Below are 20337 nucleotides of genomic sequence, written 5' to 3' on the forward strand. Positions count from 1 at the left end.
AAAAATAAGTTAAACATTCAATAAAAACAATTCTATTAATAATTAATGGATTGAATTTAAAACAATGTTATGGATTATATTAAAAAAAAAGGTGTTTGCTGATGAGGAATTAAATATAATTACATTTCAAACTTTTCATTGGAAATTGAACTAGGATTTTCTATGGATGAGCTATAAAATTCAAAGTATTTATCAAAATCTCCAGACTCATTTATTTGTTCATTCTTCCGTGCTCTAATTGGAATCTTAGTTAATTCTATTTTATATATTCTTGGCCACCTCTTACCAGTAACAAAAAGAACTGGGCCATTTAAGTTGGAAATCTTCTTTTCTTGATAGCTTGGATGATATGCAATTCCATTAAGTACATCGTTAAGAATATCAAAGTGTTCTAATAACGTGCTTTTGCTTGGATCATAAATTGATTTCAGATTTGCAATTGATATACATTCACCTGTTTCAGGACTAAATTCAACAATCATTTGCGATTGGAATATATTTCCCCAAATAGTTTTTGTTTCTGGAATATATTCCATTTCATTTACAAAATGCATGGGCTTTCCAAGACATCTCAACATTATTACCTTTTTAATTGTGACTTTATTATCTGAAGAATCAAAATCTGGAACATTAAGCTCAAAAAGTTGATCAGAACCAGATGTAGCCCATATTCTTGATTCATTATCTGATGTGAGACCCCATCCTGTTAATGGTATTGAATAACGTTTCACTACTGAAAGATCAAGAGAATATCCAAACATTACTCTACTTGTCCAAGTTAACTGGTATATATGGCCATTCAAAGTTGCAATTCCTTCACCCCAGTTCCTCTTTGGTAAAATCTTGTGTTGAAGATTCTTCATACTTGGGAATTCAATCAGTTTAATAAAACTTCCTTCAATTAATCCTGCACTTTCTATAAGAATTGTCGAATTTAGAAACATTAAACCTTGGGTGAATGGATTTTTGTTATATTTATAAGATGAATCATTTTCAGAAAAAATATGATTTTCTGGTATATGGTAGTGGGGGAATTCTTGTAATATTTTCACGCTGTAAATATTTGGCAACTGAACTGAATGTAATGAATCCTGGGATAAAGAAAAGTTCCATTTAATTATTAAGCATGAGAATAAGAATAGTCCCAACAAAAACATAATATTTTCAATATTAAAGCGTGTTATCTTTTCAATTTTCACCTCAAAAACTCTTCAAAAATTAAATTTTATAATAAAATGGAATATCATTAATTCGCATTACGAGGTATTGCCGGGCAATCAAAATTTAAATATATATAACTGTAATTCTGTAATACATGTAAATACGTAAGCGATCAATTAAAAAAAAAAAAAAAAAGAAGTTAAAGAAAAAGTTAATTTAATAAGAATCTTAAAAAAGTTGATAAATATAATAATTTATAATACTGAAGTCAATTTGTCCAGTTTATTTCTCTTTATAATTAATAAAAAAAAATGAGTTAATTTATTTGCCCATGAAGAATATTTAAATTTATTTAACAACTTACTTTGCGAGAACTTGTATTGCAAAAGATATTGAAATACAATGTTGGAGATATATTTGGTTTGTTGGATCAATATGATTCACTTTCAAAAAATGAGAGAATATGAGAGAATTATCATTTTCGTTTTCACTTTTGATCATTGAATTAATTAATGCATTGATATCCAAAATATTAAGACATAATGTACATACATCCTAAGATCAAAAAAAGAATAACATTCGAGAGTATTAAATGTTAATTTAACTCAATATAGCATTGAATTTTAAAACTTACCATTGGTTGCTTCAAAGTAATTTTCTTTGTTTCTGGATAATATTCAAAGTTTTCCCAATAAAATAAAGAACTGCATTTGGAATCACATACATCACATTTCTTGAATTCAAACAATTAAAATAAATACCTCAAATTAAATTCTCATAAAAAAAACTTACCTTTTTCAATGAATCAGAACCAGCTTTTAAAGTACATTTTCCGTTCTTTGAAGTATCTATCTTTCCAATCTTTGGAACTGGTGCAAGCTTACAAGCATAAGCTACTAACCTTTCTTTTAGCATGGAAATTTGGGACTCAATACTTCCATTTGAATTCTCTAAAATATTTGACATTGGCCTGTTATTTTAAAAGAAGCAGAATTTCAAAAACACAAACAAAGGACTTCAAATTCAAAGTTTGAGAGAAATTCTATTTTTAAAATATGTATATACTATTTTCTTTTATCTTATTTTTTCTGAATTGACTATAAATCTAAATTTGGCTGAAAACATTTTGGCGGGAAAACTACTTACTCCAAAATAGTCAAGTGGGAAAAATTTCATGTAATCTAAAATAGTAAACAATAACAAAAGTGTATTCTTTTTATGAATTGAAAGTTTAATATGAAGACTAATAATGAAGCATTTAAAGATTTTGATCTAGTTTAACTTATTAAATAAGTACTATTGAATTATATTTATGTAAGACATTGCTAAACTCTCAAGAATCGTGAAATATTAATTAATGAGTATGCTCAAAGGAGAAAACTATAATTGGATATCATATTGAAATACAGGTTTTTTTAAAAAAACTTAACTTTATTCAAGAAAGCTGAAATGATAGAATAACATTCCGTTTTTAGTCACTATATATAAACATAAGAGGAGAATGGCGGTAAAGTAAGGGAAGCAAATAGAATATAGTGTAAAGGGAAATGAACAAAAAAAAAGGCTGTGGCATGCAAATTGATCCAAAGAGCAAAAATAATTGAGTCAACTAAATTAAAGAATTTATGTGTTCTAAAGGTGTTTTTACCATTCACGTCGGAACCTGATTAAAATGACAGAAAATTCAGTCAAAATCGAGTCTCATTCAAAGAAAGAAACAATTTCTCATTTGAATGAATCGGCAAGTACAAGCAATCCCAGAAAGAAAAGCAGAAAAAACACAGGAAAGGACAACAAGGTTGATAATTTTGATTCTCCCGTATTCTCAGTTAGGTATAAGGATCCATCAATAGAGTTATCAGATGATAGATTAACAGCTGTGGGGTATAAAGGTTGGTCAACAGTTTTGTTAACACACGGTGCAAGTTCTGGAGTTTGGTATTTTGAAATTACAGTTTTAGAACCACGGGTTATTTCCAAGTTTTTAGGTCATTCTAAGTTTTTAAATTTGAAACAAGACCCCAGTATAAGGTAAATTTAATAAAATTATTAATTATATTTTCCTTCATTTTTAACTAACTTTACAATTAGGGTTGGATGGAGTTGTAGATATAATAGATTGGATACTCCAGTTGGCACATCAACCTTTGGATATTCCTTCAATACAAAAACTTACTCCATTTTTTCCAATGCTAAAGCTCAAGAAATTCATGAATCGGAAAAAATTACTCAAATTAACCCTGGTGATGTGATTGGATGCTTAATCAAACTTAGTGGTGTACCTTATGAACTAGAGGATCCCAGAAATTGTCCCCATTTGCATCCATATTTAGAGCTTGGACTTTTATGTAATCCAGAAGTACTCCCTAAAGTTATAAACGATCCTAGTAAGTTTTTCAATTACTTTGATTGCTATTCAACTTCTATTAAATTCCTTCAAATCTTTTTCATTTATTATTATTATTATTTTTAACATTATTCAGATTCCCTAATTGAGTTTTATATTAATGGGAAGAAGTTGAGTGCTAACTTTACAAATATTCCTTCAGGATTTTATCATCCTACTGTTTCATTATATATGGGATCCTCCGTAAAGATCAACATAGGACCAAACTTTGCGTTCTTTCCTCACACTGAGTTGGAACCTGCTTTAAAGCTACTAAGACCTCAAATACCTTAGTCAACATTTCAGGATGTAACTCTTATTTCTATACTTAGCCATCCTACTTTTTACTCTTCTTATATCACTTTTTCCCTTTCATTTCCTCCCTCTCCCCTCTCTCTTTCTCTCATTCTTCACTCTCATCTTTTTTTCCTAAGGTACTATCTTGATATTCCAGTTAATGTCAAAATAAAAATTTAGGGAAAGCCCGCCCAAACTTAATTACCAAGATTTTAATTTCGCATGTTTTAAAAGTACAAGGTTGAATGTGGGGAGAAGAATTAAATACAGAGGGAAATTAGGAAAAAAAAGGAAAAGAACTTATATTTAAATAAATATTTATTTATTTATTTAAATAGATCAAAAATTCAGAAAGTTAAAGTTTTATTCATAAGTTAAGAAATCCACAGGATAATATTATTAGAGGAAAAGAGAGTTTCAAAGAGAAATAAGAAGAGAAGCTCAAGTCTAAGGAAATAGGATTTTAATATAGATACTTGATTATAATATGGAAAAATTCTTAATACAGTAAGGTAGTGGAAGTTTTTGACAGAATCTGTGAAAAAAAAATGAGTCAAAGAGCAAAGACTTCATTGATCAACTTTTTGTTGGAAGTGGTACCTTCAGCATTGGATTGTTCCAGACAACAATTAACGTCATTATTGACAGGAAAAGGTGATGAACAATTAAAAAGGTTTCTAAGAGAAACTGATGTTCACTGTTTAATTGTAGGTAAAGAAAAAGTTATGGAATCTAATGTAGGACGAGAAACCAATTCTGAAGGATTAAATTTAAATGATACTATTTCTGGAGAAAATAGATTGGATTATAATGAAGAAGTTGTACAACATCAAGTATTTATTGAAACATTTATGACTTCTAGATGTTTAAAAGCTTCATTAATGGTTTTTGTCAAAAATCCTGGGTTTCAAGTTTCAGAAGATGGAATTATTACAACAAGTGTTGATAGAGGAGCTGAAACATCTGAGTCTGCTGGAACTGATTCACCTGAAGATCATACAAAAACTACTGGAGTTGTATCCCATTCTAAATCTTTATCTTCTAGTTTACAGTGTATTCAATTAGGATTTGTTGGTTCACAACTTACTCCATACGAAGTTTTAAACCAGTACTTACAATTTGCTTTTACTCCTTTATTAGATGCATTAGGTAATGCAAAAACTACTTCTGGAACAATTGGAGGTGAAATTGGAGATTCTGTAGATTCTACAGAATCTGGATCTCATTTAGGTCTTGAGAACATTCAAAGAAAGGTTAATGAATTATGTTTGGCATTACAACAAGGTCAAGATGATAGTATGATCCCAATGGTCAAGTTAAATTTGGATCCAAAAGTTGCAGAATATGCTAAAGAATATAAAAATACTGGTAAGATTAATAATATGGATGAAATTATTGAAGATTCTACATTCTTATCTTCACTTCAAGTTTCTATTACTCAATGGATTAGAGAAATTCAATCATTAGCAAGATTTCAAAGAGATATTGGATTAAGTGTTACATCTGAAGTCAAATTTTGGTCATCTTATGAAAGAAGTCTTCAACAAATCTTAAAACAAGTTCAAAGTCCTGAAGTTGAATGGTCATTATCAGTATTACGCCAATCTAAGAAATTCTTAGCTGCAATTTCTTTAGAAGTTGATACTGGACTTAAACAATCCATTGAAAAAGTACAAAATATTAATACTTTAATACATGATATCCCAATTAATGACTTACTTGTCGCAACTTCTATTGATGAAATTACTTCTGCTGTTACATTATTCTTCCAACAATTAAGAAAAATTAAAGGAGCAGCTTCTTATCCTATTTCAAGAACATTCCAACTTGTTGAAGTTTATTCTAATGATATGACTAAACAAATGTATAAAGTTCTTCAAAATAATCCAACCACATCTTTAATGCTACTCGAATTCCCTGTGTTTGAACATTTAGTTAATGGTTGTAATGAACTTGGACAAGTATGGGAAGATGAATGGAGAGAACTAAAGGATGTTATCAGAGATTTAATTAAAAAGAGAGGACTTTCAGAAAGAGCTCATCCAAAGATGGATTTTGCTCATGTTCCATTAATTCAACGTTTAAATGATATTGTCATATTTAGAAAACAACATCAAAAATTGAAAGATACTCTATTAGAACTTTTATCCATCCAAACTTCAGCATCTTCTAATGAACAAACTGATCAAAACCCTTTATCAGCTTTAGGTATTGAACAAAACTCTGGAATTGATGCTTTACAATCTCTTGCAAAAAAAGATCTACAACAAGCTTATGCTTGTGTAGCTAATATTAACATACTTGATCTTTCAGCTATTGGATTAGAAGCTTGGGAAGCTGGAAAACAAGCTTATAATAACAAAGTTGATGCTTCTGAGACATTATTGATTAAACAACTTAGAGAACAATTAAGTGGATGTGGTAATACTTTAGAAATGTTTAGAATACTTGGAAGATATAATCCTTTATTCTTTAGACCTAGAATCAGAAGTGCTGTGGAAGAATATCAAAGCATTTTATTAGAAAAAGTTCAATCTGATTTTCAATTATTACAACTTAGATACCAAAATCCATACCAAAGAAGTGCAGCATCTCAATTTTCTTGTCTTAGAGATATTCCTAATATTGGAGGAATGTTAGTTTGGTCTCATCTACTTCAAGAAAGGATTCAAAGTATATATTTCAAGCTTGAAGATATTTTTGGTCCAAATTGGGAATTTGAAAGCCAAGGACATAAAGTTAAGACTGATGGTGATCATATTACTTCAAAAATACATCCAAATCAAATTGTTGATTTCTGGTTACAACAAAGAAAAGATGATAAATTGACTTATGATTTAAATAAACCAGTTTTAGGATTAATGAAAAGTGGTAATTTATCCACTACATCTTTTATATTGGCTTCAACTATTGATTCTGGAATATTATCATTATTTAAAGATCTAAGAATTATTCAGTCTTATGCTTATAGAGTTCCATATAGTGTCAAAGTTTTGGCTGATGAACTTAAGTTATTATATCCTTATATTTCTCATCTAAACTCACTTTGTATTAATTGGATGAGAATTGCAACTCAATTAGAAGTTGAACCAGGAAAAAGAATCTCTCCTTTATTAACTCCATTTCGTCAAGAAGTATATAATATAATACAAGAAGGAATTTCTTTAAGTTGGTCATCTGATAGACTTGAAGGATTTATAAGAAGATTTTATGATTCTGTTGATACTTTAGAACAAAAATTTGAAGCTGTTATGACTTTAGATGAACAACTTTCAGTATTAGTTTCTCAAATTAGGAATATTCAAGTATCTAAGGGACTTGGAGAACTTGTTTCTCATTTAAGTAAAATTGGATCCAAATGTCAAGAATTTCAATCACTTTTATTGGCATATAGAATTGATTATTTATTTTATTGGGATCAAGTCATACAATCATTTCTACTTCCAAAACTTAAAGAATTTGTTCAATTATGGATTAACCAATTCATATCAATTGGAGGAGTTGATCATGAAGTATTTTCCCAAGATCATCCAATTTTATCTCCAAATAATAGTAATAATAATAACAATAACAATAATGATAATCCAAATCATACAATTCTTGGCTCTTTATCCAGTACAATTATTACTTTACAACTTAAAAATCAAAAAATTACTTTAAATCCTTCACTTGAAGATGTTAAATCTTTATGGTTAAGACGATTCCATCAAGAAATTACAAAAATTACAAATCTTCCAAGAGTTACCAATATCTCAAGTATTCCACAAACATCTCCTTTTTATAATGATATCTCCAAAGCTAAAGAAGAATTAGCAACTTTAATTTCTGGAAAAAATGAACAAATTGATGAAAATCCTGTTAATTATGTAAATAGTGATGATATTGGATCAGTTAAACATATTCCACTTGATCATACATACAGACATTTATTTCTATTTCTACCAAAATCTCTTTTAGAATGGAGTTATAAAAGTATTGATGATGTTTTTTCTTCTATTAAAGTTTCTATTGATTATTGGACAAGATTTGAAGCTTTATGGTTTGTTGAATTAAGTAGTGTTACTGGAAAATTGAATAATCTATTACAATGGCAACAATTAGTGAAAGAAATGAGAAATTTAAGAACAACATTTAGTTCTAATGAAGATTTACGTTGGTTTTGTAGTAAAATTGCTTTGGATACATCTGCTATACAAGCAAAAATCATGAGTAAATATGATGGTTTAGCTAGAGAAATTCTTCATTTATATGCATCCAAATTAAATGAACAACTTTCATCTTATTGGACTTCAATTAGTACTATTAAACAAACATTGGATAAATTAGAACCATTCTTGGCTCAATGGTTGATTTGGATTGATAAGAATTCTTCAAGTATATCTACTTTAGTCTTAAAATCTGAAAATATTCCAACAAAAGGTTCTGTTATGACTAATTTACCTCCAGGAGGAGAAGCTTTACATTCTTCATTAATTGATTTAGTATCTAAAATGGTATCAGCACAAGATCAAGATCAGAAGATTGGATCTGATTTACCATTATTTTCTGATGGACAAAAATTTCTTGAAGTTCAAAGATTTACATTTCCTAATGATTGGATTTGGGTTGAACAATTTGAAGGTGAATATGATAAATCTCATCAAAGATTAGAACATTGTTTTGCTAATGTAATATTTCCAAGTAGAAGAAAAATTGAGAATTATCTTAAACTTTGTTTACAATTAATATTTATGTCTTATCAAGAACTATTATCAGAATGGACTCGATTAAGAGGAATAACATTTGTTAAGAATCCTTTCTTAATGTTAGATCAAATTGGAGTAATTGAAAATAAAGTCAATGTTTTACGTCAAGATATTGAATCATTTAATATGATTTTTAAAGCTTTTAAATTTGATTCTTCTTGGATTGATACTGAATTAAATAAAGTAACAAGTGAAACATTTGATACAATTCTACGTGATCTTAAAGACTTTAAAGAGATATGGAATCAATTAAATGTATTCTTTGTAATGATTAGTGAATATAAAAGAATGTTATGGACAGAAGTTAATGTTAAAACACTTAAAACTAATTTAGAGAGTTTAATTTCGAATTTGAAATCAATACCAGTTAAATATAGACAATATGATGCATTTGAACAATTACAACATGATGTTGAAGGATATAATAAAAATATGGGTTATATTTCTAGGCTTAAAGCTGAGTATATGAAAGAAAGACATTGGAAATTATTATTGAGTAAAGTTATTTGGCATGAAAAGACGAGTAATTCAGGATTAGAATCATCATCTACTGAAGGAGGAGCAGGAATGGGAACTGGAGCAGAAGGAATTCAGTCCACAAATCAAGAAGAAAAATCCACAAGTAATATTGAAAATGATCAAAGCCAAAATATTCAAACTTTAACTAGTCTAACTAAAACAGGAATGAAAAATTTAAGATCTTCAAGATCGATGAAATTTTCATCCATGAGTAGTTCAAGTATTTTTTCTATGTCAATATTCTCAACTTTAACTTTAGGAGATGTTTGGTCAATTAATTTTGATGCATCTTCAGCTATTATGTCAGAAATATTAGCTAAAGCTCAAGGAGAACATGGATTAGAATCATATATTCAAGGTATGAAAGAACTTTGGAATGGATTTGAAATCGAATTTACTGGACTTCCTAATAATCCTAATACAAAAGTTATTAAGAATTGGGATATTATGTTAACAGCAATTGATGATCATTTAAGTGCTTTACAAAATATGTCACTTTCTCCATTCTATGAAATCTTTCAAGAAGAAAGTCAACTTTGGACAGAAAAATTAACAAAACTTAGATTTACTTTAGATCTTTGGATGGAAACACAAAGAAGATGGATATATTTACAAGGAATATTCTTAGCTAGTACTGATATTGCTAATCTACTTCCTCAAGAATATAAAAGATTTCAAACTGTTGATGCTGAAGTACAAGGATTATTAAAGAAATCTCAATCAAGACCTAAAGTTATTGATCTTCTTACTTTTGAAGGTTTAACTAAATCATTAGAAAGAATTAGTGATTATTTGAATAAGATTCAAAAAGCACTTGGTGAGTATTTAGAGAAACAAAGAAGTATGTTCCCAAGATTTTACTTTATTGGTGATGAAGATTTATTAGAAATGATTGGTAATGGTAAAGATATTACTGTTGCTCAGAGACATTTTAATAAGATTTTTGCAGGAATCACATTCTTAAAATTTCAAGATCTTATGGATGAAAATATTGATCAAAATATACAGGGAAAGAAAAATAATGGAAATAGAAATAATCAAAAAGATGAACAAATTGAAAGTATGATTATTGGTATGGGATCTAAAGAAGGTGAAGTCATTCATTTTAAAGATCCTATTCCAATATTAAAAGATACCTCTTTAGTAGAATGGCTTGGTAAAGTTGTACAAGCTATGCAAATTACTTTAAATGATTTAATAGGAAAAGCAATAGAAGATATTATTTCAAATTTTGGAATGTCTTCATTTACTGAAGATGATCATATTCTTTCAGAAAAATTAAGATCTAATTTTGAAAAATATCCAACACAAGTACTTTTAGTAGCTTGGATGTCTTGGTGGACAAAATTAACAGAAGAATCATTTTCATCAGGAACAAGTACAAAACAATTACAAGAATTTATACAAAGAATACTTTCTAGATTGAGTGATATTGTTGCAACTTTGGAAGAAAATACATGTCATAAAATTAAATATAATCAATTAATTGTAGAATTTGTACATGAAAGAGATGTTTTAAGTCATTTAATTGAACAAAATGTAACATCTAGTCAAAGTTTTCATTGGCTTCAATATATGAGAATGTATTGGATGAGTAAAGATTGTCAAAAAAATCTGAAAGATCTTGAAATGATTGGTGAATTTGATAATGATATTATTGTAAGAACAGCAAATTCTGCTTTTATTTATGGTTATGAATATCTTGGTATTCCAGAAAAATTGGTTCAAACTCCTTTAACTGATAGAACTTATTTAACTTTAACTCAAGCTTTACATATGAGACTTGGTGGAAATCCATTTGGTCCAGCTGGTACTGGTAAGACAGAAACTGTTAAAGCTTTAGGAAATCAATTAGGAAGATTTGTTTTAGTTTTTAATTGTGATGAACAATTTGATTTTACTGCAATGGGAAGAATTTTTGTTGGTTTATGTCAAGTTGGAGCTTGGGGTTGTTTTGATGAATTTAATAGATTACAAGCAAGAATATTATCAGCAGTATCAGAACAGATTTTAACAATTCAAACAGCATTAATAAAGAATAGTAATACTGTAGAACTTTTAAATAAGACAATTCCAATGAGTCAAGATGTTGGTATATTTGTTACAATGAATCCAGGTTATGCTGGAAGATCAGAATTACCTGATAACTTAAAACATTTACTTAGAGAAATTGCTATGGTAGTACCAGATAGACAAAGAATTGCTGAAGTAACTCTTTTTGCTCAAGGTTTTCAATTTGGTGAAATGATTTCACGTCAAATTGTGACATTATTTGAACTTTGTCAATCTCAAATGACAAGTCAACCACATTATGATTTTGGTTTACGTTCAATGAAATCAGTACTACGTTCAGCTGGTAAGCTTAAAAAATCTGCAATATCTGAGAATAAAGAAGCATTGGATGATCCACAAAAACTGGTAATATTAGAGCAACAACTAATTATTAGATCAATATCATCAACATTATTACCAAAATTAGTTTCAACTGATGTTCCTTTATTAACAACATTATTTCAAGGAGTTTTTCCTCAAGTTCCATTTGAATCTTTGAATGATTCATTAATGGTAGAACAAGTCAAATTGATTTGTAAGAGAAATTCTTTAGAAGCAACATCTCAATGGTTGGATAAAACATTACAACTTTTTGAGATTCAAAAATTAAATCATGGTATAATGTTAGTTGGATCAACAGGTACTGGTAAGACAACAGTAAGAAAGACTTTATTAGAAGCAATGGATACAGTTCAAGGATCTAAAACAATAAGTTATGTAATAGATCCAAAAACTATTGATAAAGAAAGTTTATTTGGGAAATTGAATCCAGTAACGTTAGAATGGACTGATGGTGTATTTACAGCTATATTAAGAAAAATCATTAATTCCTCTGATAATAATAATAATAATAATAATAATGATCAAACAGGATCAGGAGGAGTTGGTGGGATTAATAAGAAATATTGGATAATATTTGATGGTGATGTAGATCCTGAATGGGCAGAGAATTTGAATTCTGTATTGGATGATAATAAACTTTTAACTCTTCCAAATGGTGAAAGATTAGAACTTCCTCCTTGGGTTAGAGTAGTATTTGAAGTACATTCTTTAGCAACTGCTACATTAGCAACAGTTTCTAGATGTGGTATGATTTGGTTCAATGATGAGATTATTTCTGATGAAATGTATTTTACTTCATTTTTATTTAATAAGATCAAGATGGGAAATAATACAATTAATAATGTGAATACTGGTCCAAACTCTTCTAATACTGGAGGAGGAGGAGGGGGATCTTCAAAAATTTCAGAATCTGCTACTTCTGATCAACTTGGTGAAGGAAGTGATAATATAGGTAATAATACAACTGGTATGGAAGAATTTGAATCAGCTGAAGGAACAGGAATTGAACAAAATTTAGAAACCTTATTAAGAAATAAAGCATATTCAATATGGCAATCAATATTATTCAAAGATTCATTTGGTTCAAAATGTCTCTCATTTGCATCAAAAAGACCTCATACAATGGTTTTTACAAGAATTCGAGTCTTAGAAGCTGCATTTTCATTACTCAATAGTTCTATTAAACTATTATTAGACTCTAATTCTACTATGGGAAATGGTAAATTACCACCAATGGATTCTTTAACAGAATTCTTCTCTCGTTGGCTTATTTGGTCTTTAATTTGGGGATTCTCCTCAAGTATGAACCTCTCTGATCGAATATCTTATACTAAAGAAGTTATCTCTATTGTTACATTTACTGATCTTCCACCAATGGAAGATGAAAATATTTCTATTCTTGATTTCAAAGTTGTTATTCCAACAGGAGAATGGAGAAAATGGAGTTTAGAATGTAAAGAAACTGAAGATCTTCCTCTTAATAAAGTTCTTGATTCAAATGTTATTATTGAAACTGTCGATACCCTTCGTCATTTTCAAGTATTACATGCTTGGTTACATGCTCATCTTCCTGCAATATTATGTGGACCTCCTGGTAGTGGAAAAACTATGACATTATCATCAGTATTAAGAAGTATGACAGATGTTGATATTGTTTCATTAAACTTTTCATCAGCTACAACTCCTGAAATATTATTAAAAACATTGGAACATTATTGTGAATTTATTAAAGCTCCAAGAGGATGGATATGTCGTCCAATGGTACCAAATAAATGGTTAGTAGTATTCTGTGATGAATGTAATTTACCAGAACCTGATAGATATGGTACTCAAAGAGTTATTATGTTTATAAGACAATTAATTGAATGTAAAGGATTCTGGAGAAGAGAATCATCACAATGGAGTTTTGTAACTTTAGAACGTGTACAATTCATTGGAGCTTGTAATCCTCCTACTGATACTGGAAGACATCCTTTATCTGATCGATTCTTACGTCATTCTCCAATATTATTTGTTGATTTCCCAGGAAAAAGTTCTCTAAATCAAATATATTCAGTATTTAATAGAGCAATTTTAAAACCATTCCCAACACTTTCTAATCATGCTGATGCATTAACTAAAGCTATGGTTGATATATATGATGCTTCAGCTAAAACTTTAACTGTTGATCTTCAACCACATTATATTTATTCTCCAAGAGAATTAACTAGATGGAAAATTTCTATTTATTCTGGACTTCATAGTTCTAAAGGATCAGGCTCAAAATCTGGATCAGGACCCTCATCACAATCTATATCTACAAATCAAGAAGCATTAAAAAGAGTCCTGGATAAATTTGGAGCAGATTCTAATCTTCAACTTGAAGAAGAAAATGAACTTACTTTAACTCAACTTATTAGACTTGTACTCTATGAAGGTGAAAGAATATTCCAAGATAGACTTGTTGAACAAAGTGAGAAAAATTGGTCACAAGAAATGATGAATGAAATGATTATTAAACATTTCCCAAATCTATCCATTGAAAAAGATCTATATAGACCTCTATTATTTACTAATATTGTCACTTCTATATGCAAAGAAATTCCAAGATCTATTGTTTCTGAATATTTACAAGATAGATTAACTTCTTATTATGAAGAACAAGGAACTTCAAAACTTGTTTTCTTTGATGAATTCCTTGATAATATTAATAGAGTTGATCGAGTATTAAGACAACCTTTTGGACATTTATTATTAATTGGACCTCCAGGATGTGGAAAAACACTTCTTGCTGATATGGTTTCTTGGTTAAATGGATTAAATGTATTTACTATTAAACCTGGAAGAAAATATGATATTTTTGCATTTGAAGCTGATTTAAGATCTGTTATGAAAAGAGCTGCAATTAAAGGAGAAAAATTAACTTTCATTTTTGAAGAATCACATGCTTTAGGTCCAGCTTTTATTGAAAGAATGAATGCATTATTAGCTTCAGGAGAAGTACCAGGATTATTTGAAGGAGATGAATATAATCAACTTTTAAATGAATGTAGAACAGCATTTAGCAATAGCTCATCAGTTTCAATTTCTGATGATGGAAATGAGTTATTTGCTAGATTTACTAAACTTGTACAAGAAAATCTTCATATTGTTTTTACATTAAATCCTGCTAATCCAAATTTCAAAGAAACACAATCTTTATCACCAGCTTTATTTAATCGTTGTGTTGTTAATTGGATGGGTCAATTAAATAATCAAGCTTTAAGTCAAATTGCAAGATCATTCTTACATTTAGATTCACAATTAACAAAAAATGATCAAGATCAAGTACTCATACAATCTGAAGAAACTACTGAATCATCAAATCATAATCATTCTTCAATCATTTCAGCAATTGAAAGAATACCTACAAATTGTATGCCTTCAGTTGAACAACCTGAAGAAAGAGTTGCATTAACAATTGATTGTATTATTTCATTATTTCATGCTGAAGTTGGAGAAGATGGAGGTATTAAAAAAACTTCAACATGTAATACAAATTCACAAGAACATTCAATGATGAGAAGAACTCCAAGAGATTTCTTTGATTTCTTAAAACATATTATTAAAATATATAAAGAAAAGAATGAAACATTATTAGAACAACAACAACATTTATCTTCAGGATTAGAAACTTTAAGAAGTACAGAACAAGAAGTTGCTACTCTTCAACAAGAACTTGGTGAAAAAGAAAAGATATTAATAGCTAAAAATGTTGAAGCAGAACAAAAAATGCAACAAATGATTAAAGAACAAGGAGAAGCTGAAGAAAAGAAGAAAACTACAGAAACTTTAGCAAAATCATTAGATGAACAACAAAAAGTAATAGCTGAAAGATCAAGTGAAGTAGAAATACAATTAAAAGATGTTGAACCAATACTTAGAGAAGCAGAAAATGCTGTTTCAAATATTCCAAAGAAGAATTTGGATGAATTAAGATCAATGGCAAATCCTCCTGGTCTTGTTAAGAAGACGATTGATGCTGTTGCAATATTACTTACAAATAATTCAACAAAACCTCAAGCGTGGGAAGAGAGTAGAAAATTACTCAAGAGTTCAGATTTTATTACAAAAGTATTAAATTTTGATTCAAATACAATAACTTTAAAAACTATGCAAAGATTACAAAAAGAATATTTAGAATCACCAGAATGGGATACAGAAAAAATTAATAGAGCAAGTCATGCAGCTGGTCCTTTATCTTCATGGGTATCGAGTATATTACAATATTCATTAATAAGTGAAAAAGTACAACCATTAAAAACAGAGATTAGTCAATTAGAAAAATCAAAATTAGAGAATGAAAAGGGATTAGAAGCAGCTCAAAAATTGGTTGGTGAATTACAAGAACGTATAGATGTTTATAAGAAAGAATATGCAGAATTAATATCTCAAGTACAATTAATAAAAAGAGAAAAAGATCTTGTAACAAATAAAGTAGAAAGAAGTATAAGATTATTAGGTAATTTAACAACAGAACAAGATAGATGGAGAGAAGCTAAGGAAGGATTTAAGACAGAATTTTCAAATATTATGGGAGATTGTCTTTTATCAGCAGCATTTATATGTTTTGCAGGAGGTTTAGATCAGATTTTAAGATCACATTATATAAAATTATGGCAAGAGATTTTGGATGAATTTCAATTATCACATACAAATGCTAATACTTTTAAGATTGTTGATTATTTATCAAAACCAAATGAAAGATTATTATGGCAAAGTTATGGTTTATCAAATGATGATTTAAGTGTAGAAAATGCAATAATAATAAAGAGACATATTCGATACCCATTTATAATAGATCCATCAGGATATGCAACAAGTTTTCTATTAGAGATGAATAAGCATAGTAATAGTAATGCAAATCAAGGGAAAGGAGGAGGTAAACTTCAGACAAGTACTTTTTCTGATTCAAATTTTCCAAAATTATTAGAATCATCATTAAGATTTGGTTCATCATTATTAATTCAAGATGTAGGATCATCATTAGATCCTTTAATATATAATGTATTAAATCAAGAAATTCATTTACATGGAGGAAGATCATTAATAACAGTAGGAGATAGTGAGGTTGATTTTTCTCCTCATTTTAGAGTTTATTTAACAACTCAAGATCCAACAATCCAATATGGTCCAGATCTAACAAGTAGGGTAACGATGGTAAATTTTACTGTAACACCAACATCACTTTTAGAACAGAGTAGAAATATTATTTTGAAAGAATTACGTCCAGATATTGATAAGAAAAGAACAGATTTACTTAGATTACATGGTGAATATCGTGTACAATTAAGAGAATGTGAAGATAATTTGTTATTAGCTTTATCAAATGTGAAGGGTAATATTTTAGAAGATGAGACAATTATTAATACATTAGAAGTACTTAAAAAGAAAGCTCAAGATATACAAATAGAGACAGCAAAAATGGAGAATACTATGGAACATATAGATCAAGTACTTACTCATTTACTTCCATTATCATTAACAGCAACAAGAATTTACTTTACTTTACAACATTTATCATCAATTAGTCCAATATATCAATATGATCTTGAATTTTTTAATAGAATACTATATGGAGTATTAGAAAGAAATAAATCAAAGATTAATTCAAATTCAAGTGATAATGGAGGAGATCATGAAGGAGATAATGGAGAAGAAAGTAGTAATAATAATATAGAATTTGATCACAAGATACAAAAGATTATAATCTTAGATCTATTGCATGAAGCATATTTAAGAGTTGCTCAAGGTTTATTACATAATGATAGAATAGTATTTGGATTACATTTGATGAGAATTTATATTGAATCATATTGTAATCTTTCTTTAGATAATTTAATGGGAAAAGAAATTGATCTTTTAACAAAATCAGCATCAGCAATCAATATATCAAGTTCAAGATCTTCTTCTTCAAATAACAATATATTGGATTCTATACCAAAATCTTTTGGATTAGATCGAGAACAAATGAATCAACTTTCTGTAATGATTTCATCAATTAAATCGTTTTCTAAACTTTGTGAATCATTTAATTCAAATAAAAATGAATGGGAGCAATTAATGATTTCAACAGAACCTGAAGTAATATTAGATACCTTAGGTACCGGTATATGGGATGATCAGGAATTATTAGATTCAATATTCAATAATGATGATAATAATAATAATCAGATGAATTCTGAAGAATTTAATGAGAAGAGAGAAATATTAAAGAACTTTAAAAAAGGTGTATTAAAATGTTTATTATTAAAGATTATTCGTCCTGATCGTATTGTTACTTTATTTAACAAGTTAATATCAGATACATTAGGATCTGAATTTTCTAATATCAGTGAATTTTCTAAGGATTTACTTAAAGAGATTGTTTTGAAGCAAATAACTGAAATAACACCAATATTATTTGTAACTTCACCAGGTTTTGATGCTTCTTTGGTGGTTTCTCAATTAGCAAATGAACAGAATTCGAATTTACTTTCTATTGCAATAGGATCAGCAGAAAGTTTAGAAAAAGCTGAATCATCAATTAAGACAGCAATGAGAAAAGGTACATGGGTTATGTTAAAAAATGTTCATTTATCTTCAGGTAATTTGGATTATTTGGAACAATTACTTCAAAATCGTCAAAATAGACCAAATAAAGGATTTAGATTATTTTTAGCAACAGAATTACCAAAAAAGATTTTGAATCCAAGTCATAAAGATTCAGTTATTGGTGCATCATTTAATACATCAGATTCTTCATCAGGTTCATTATCACCACTTGGTATATCATTTAATTTAATTCGTATTTCAATGACAATAGTACTTGAATCTCCTGTTGGACTTAAAGCAGCATTACAAAGAGCAAGTGAGATTACTATTAAGACTGTGGATGATTCTCAATCTTCTTCAACAATAAGAATAAAATTATACTTTTTATTAGCATTTTTACATTCAGTAATATTAGAAAGAAAAAGATATACACCATTAGGATGGACAAAGTTTTATGATTTTAGTGAAGCAGATCTTCAATGTTGTATTAATATAGTAAATCAATGGACAATAACAAATATATCAGGAGATCCTGAACAGATTCCATGGGAAGCAGTACGTAAATTAGTATCACAAGTAGCATATGGAGGAAGATTGGATAATATTGTAGATAAACAGATTTTATATATATTAATAGATGAGATTTTATCATCAAAATCATTTGAAGATGGATCAGAATTAATAAGTTGTACAAGTGAATGGAATAAATTATATAGAAATGATCAAATAAAGCCAAATATTTTATTAGCTCCAGATACATCTAAAAAAGTTCAGAATTATTTGGATTGGGTAGAAAAATTATCAAGTACAAATTGGCCAACTTGGCTTGGGTTATCTCCTTTAGCAGAGAATGTGATTTCAGCACAAAAAGGACAAAAGATGAGTTTAAATTGGAGTGTATTAATAATTAGATCAAGAAATGAAACACCAGATTTGATCCCAAAAGATAAAGGTAATATGATTACAAATATAGAAGAAAATGAAGAATTAATGGGAGATGGAGGATTATCAGGAGGAGGAAATAATAAGATAGAACAAGAAGAGGCATTAAAATCAGATACAACAGGAATACCAAGTTGGTTATTAAAGATTAGTGGAAAATTAACAAAAATGGAGAATAGCTTAAGAATATTTTCAGAATATATAATAAAGAATTCAAGAAATATTATAGAATATTCAGAGAATAATAGTTTGGATCCAATATTAAGATATTATGTTTCAGAGATTTCGAAATTCTATAGAGGATTTAAAAATATTTGGGAAAACATTCATGAATTATTAAATATTCTTGGAGGTGAATCAAAACTAACAAATAATTTAAGAAGTATAGGATTAAGTATACAATCAGATTTAGTACCAGATTTATGGCTAAAATTATTACCAATATTACTTTATTCATTAGATATTTGGCTTTCAGATTTGATTCGAAAACTTTCACAGAATTGTTTATTAATTTCAAGTATATGTAAGAAATTGGATATAAAAGTAATAGAAGGAGGAGAAGATTCAAGTAAGATGGATATTTTCTTATCAAATGTATTAATATCATCACCAGGAATAAAGAAGATTGGATTAAAAACAATTTGGGTAGGAGGAGTATGTGATCCAGGAGCTTTCTTTACAGCAAGTAAACAATATGCAGCAAAGAGATTTGGATGTAGTTATAATGATATAGTTCCAAGAATAATATCAATAGGAGAAATGGTGGAAAATGAGAATGAAGATGGAGATGAGGCAAAATTTGTATTAGGAGGATTAACAGCAGTAGCTTTAGAATGGAAACAAGAATCAAAATTATTTGAATTAAGTACAGAAAAGGCAGTATCTGAAGTTCCTCCCATATTAGTAGAATGGATAAAGGGAGATTTAGATATGATTACAAATCATAATATTTCTGACAACAATTATGAATTGAATATAATTCCTCAAAATTCTTTGGATAATTCGATTGCAATTCCAATATTTAAAGATTCAAACAGATCGCAAATATTGATGTGGATAAATGTTCCAGCAAAAGCAAATGAGAACATTAAACAATGGAGACTTGCTTCAACTTCATTAATTTTATGGAAGGGATAAAAGTTTGGAAATGGGTGGAATTTGCGTCAAGTGCATGCACGAGACGGCGCGCGGTGGTCTGCATGCATGCCGGTAAAAATGGGTACCGTAGGTAATAATAATTGTTGATAAGAGAGAAGAAAGGAAATAAGAGGTGGAGAATTGTTGTAAATGTTATTATTTTAAATATAAGAATAAAATACTTACATTTTAATTTTAATCTAC

At 28.6% G+C, this 20337-nt stretch overlaps 3 protein-coding genes across 3 annotated transcripts; 2 read left to right on the forward strand and 1 right to left on the reverse strand.

Annotated features, from left to right (window-relative positions):
- Positions 1 to 119: 119 nt before the first annotated feature.
- On the reverse strand, positions 120 to 1157 carry cgd1_730 (glutamine cyclotransferase, predicted bacterial/plant origin; the record flags this gene model as incomplete). The annotated part of the gene is made up of 1 exon (XM_627923.1): positions 120 to 1157. The coding sequence occupies one exon, from the start codon at positions 1155 to 1157 to the stop codon at positions 120 to 122; it is 1038 nt and encodes a 345-aa protein (XP_627923.1).
- A 1676-nt stretch (positions 1158 to 2833) lies between these two features.
- cgd1_740 (hypothetical protein) lies at positions 2834 to 3835 on the forward strand (the record flags this gene model as incomplete). Its single annotated transcript, XM_001388109.1, has 3 exons — positions 2834 to 3192; positions 3253 to 3548; positions 3645 to 3835. Coding segments are annotated over 3 exons (846 nt in total), but the record flags the coding sequence as incomplete, so codon positions are not given.
- Positions 3836 to 4392: 557 nt separating this feature from the next.
- Positions 4393 to 20133, forward strand: cgd1_750 (dynein heavy chain; the record flags this gene model as incomplete). The annotated part of the gene is made up of 1 exon (XM_627924.1): positions 4393 to 20133. The coding sequence occupies one exon, from the start codon at positions 4393 to 4395 to the stop codon at positions 20131 to 20133; it is 15741 nt and encodes a 5246-aa protein (XP_627924.1).
- Positions 20134 to 20337: the final 204 nt, after the last annotated feature.

The sequence above is a fragment of the Cryptosporidium parvum genome, chromosome 1 (assembly GCF_000165345.1).
Source record: "Cryptosporidium parvum Iowa II chromosome 1, whole genome shotgun sequence".
Lineage (NCBI taxonomy): Eukaryota > Apicomplexa > Conoidasida > Eucoccidiorida > Cryptosporidiidae > Cryptosporidium > Cryptosporidium parvum.